The sequence below is a fragment of the Histoplasma capsulatum genome, genomic scaffold, assembly GCF_000149585.1.
Source record: "Histoplasma capsulatum NAm1 scaffold_2 genomic scaffold, whole genome shotgun sequence".
Taxonomy (NCBI): domain Eukaryota; kingdom Fungi; phylum Ascomycota; class Eurotiomycetes; order Onygenales; family Ajellomycetaceae; genus Histoplasma; species Histoplasma mississippiense.
In genome coordinates this window covers 2,255,544-2,256,761 of record NW_001813981.1, presented here as the reverse complement: position 1 = coordinate 2,256,761, position 1,218 = coordinate 2,255,544, and the positions used below count along the sequence as shown (strand labels likewise).

The window sequence follows — 1,218 nt, the reverse complement described above, 5'->3', positions numbered from 1 at the left end:
CCCTTCCCCCCCCCCCCACCTCACATGCTCTCGAGCACCATGCTAAGCATACGCATACACATATATGTGTTTCAGAAATGGCCCGTGAAGAAATGTCTCATTACTGTTTTCATTCTCTGCGCCGTGTGCGGCGGTGTACAGGTCGCCCTAATATTTTTGCTCCCGAATCGCAAAGCATCACGAAGTCCAATGGCCTGTCACCCCTGATGGCCATTTTAAGCGCCTGTCTCCTCGTTGCCGGTGTGCTTAGGCACTACTGGGACATATATATCCATCGGACTGTGCGGGGAATAAGTTTCTTGTTTGTGGCCATTGATGCGGCGGGTGATTTATTTTCGCTGGTTTCTATCTGTATGCTTCGTTCATTCAAACTCGGCCCCGTTCTCCTGTCACCACTCCCTATTGCAAAAAGATCACTCAGTAGTTATATCATCTCCTATGCCGATACCACCTTGTCTAACAATTCAATCTAGTATACCAACCCACATTTGATATACTCGGGATGGTCATCTACGGAAGCGAGCTGGCCTTCTGGTTGGGGATCTGTGCGTGTGGTTTCTTTATGAATTTCTGCCCCTGGATTAAGAAGAAAGCCAGAGCATGGGGATATCGTGCGGAAGAAGAGTCTGGGAGTGAAAAGAATGAACCTGCGACACAACAATCCCAACAAATTTATCTTCAGGAGGTGCCGTCATCTACCTCTGTGTTTCAAACAGCGTCTGGGACAACGGGCACGCTGAGGAGGAGAGACACTGCTGTGCAAGAGCCATAAGAGGCCAATGAAAAGACATCGGCTCTAAGTCAGCTCTATCCCTGGAGACTGGTAAGGGCGCTGGGTCAGGTTGGGAATCATGATAAAGAAGTTGTAGATAGTCATGTAGTCCTCATCCTCAAGCCATCCGAGTTCATACACGGCCACCGGGGCGAGAGGGGTTCCAAGATTGAAGCACGAAAACTGATAGTGTACAAACTTCTTAGATTACATTCAAAGCATACAGATCTTTATAAAATAATGTGTACAGTATTCGTACAGCATGTTGCTTTACGTACAGTCTATAAGGAAATAATTTTTTAGGTTCTTTGGGTCATTTCCCTCTGAGCGGATGACGATGCACACAAAGGCCTGCCTTTTGTGTTTGAAAAATTGGGGCATATGAGTTGACACCATCTTTTACATGCGCCAACACAGCCCTCCTGACAAGAGCTCGCAAAGTATTA

The 1,218-nt window shown here is 47.0% G+C and overlaps 1 protein-coding gene across 1 annotated transcript; it reads left to right on the top strand.

The window, feature by feature from the left end:
• Positions 1 to 77: 77 nt before the first annotated feature.
• Positions 78 to 772, top strand: HCAG_02742 (conserved hypothetical protein; the record flags this gene model as incomplete). The annotated part of the gene is made up of 2 exons (XM_001542521.1): positions 78 to 351; positions 474 to 772. 2 exons carry the CDS (start codon positions 78 to 80, stop codon positions 770 to 772), a joined length of 573 nt encoding a protein of 190 aa, XP_001542571.1.
• Between the last annotated feature and the right edge of the window lie 446 nt (positions 773 to 1,218).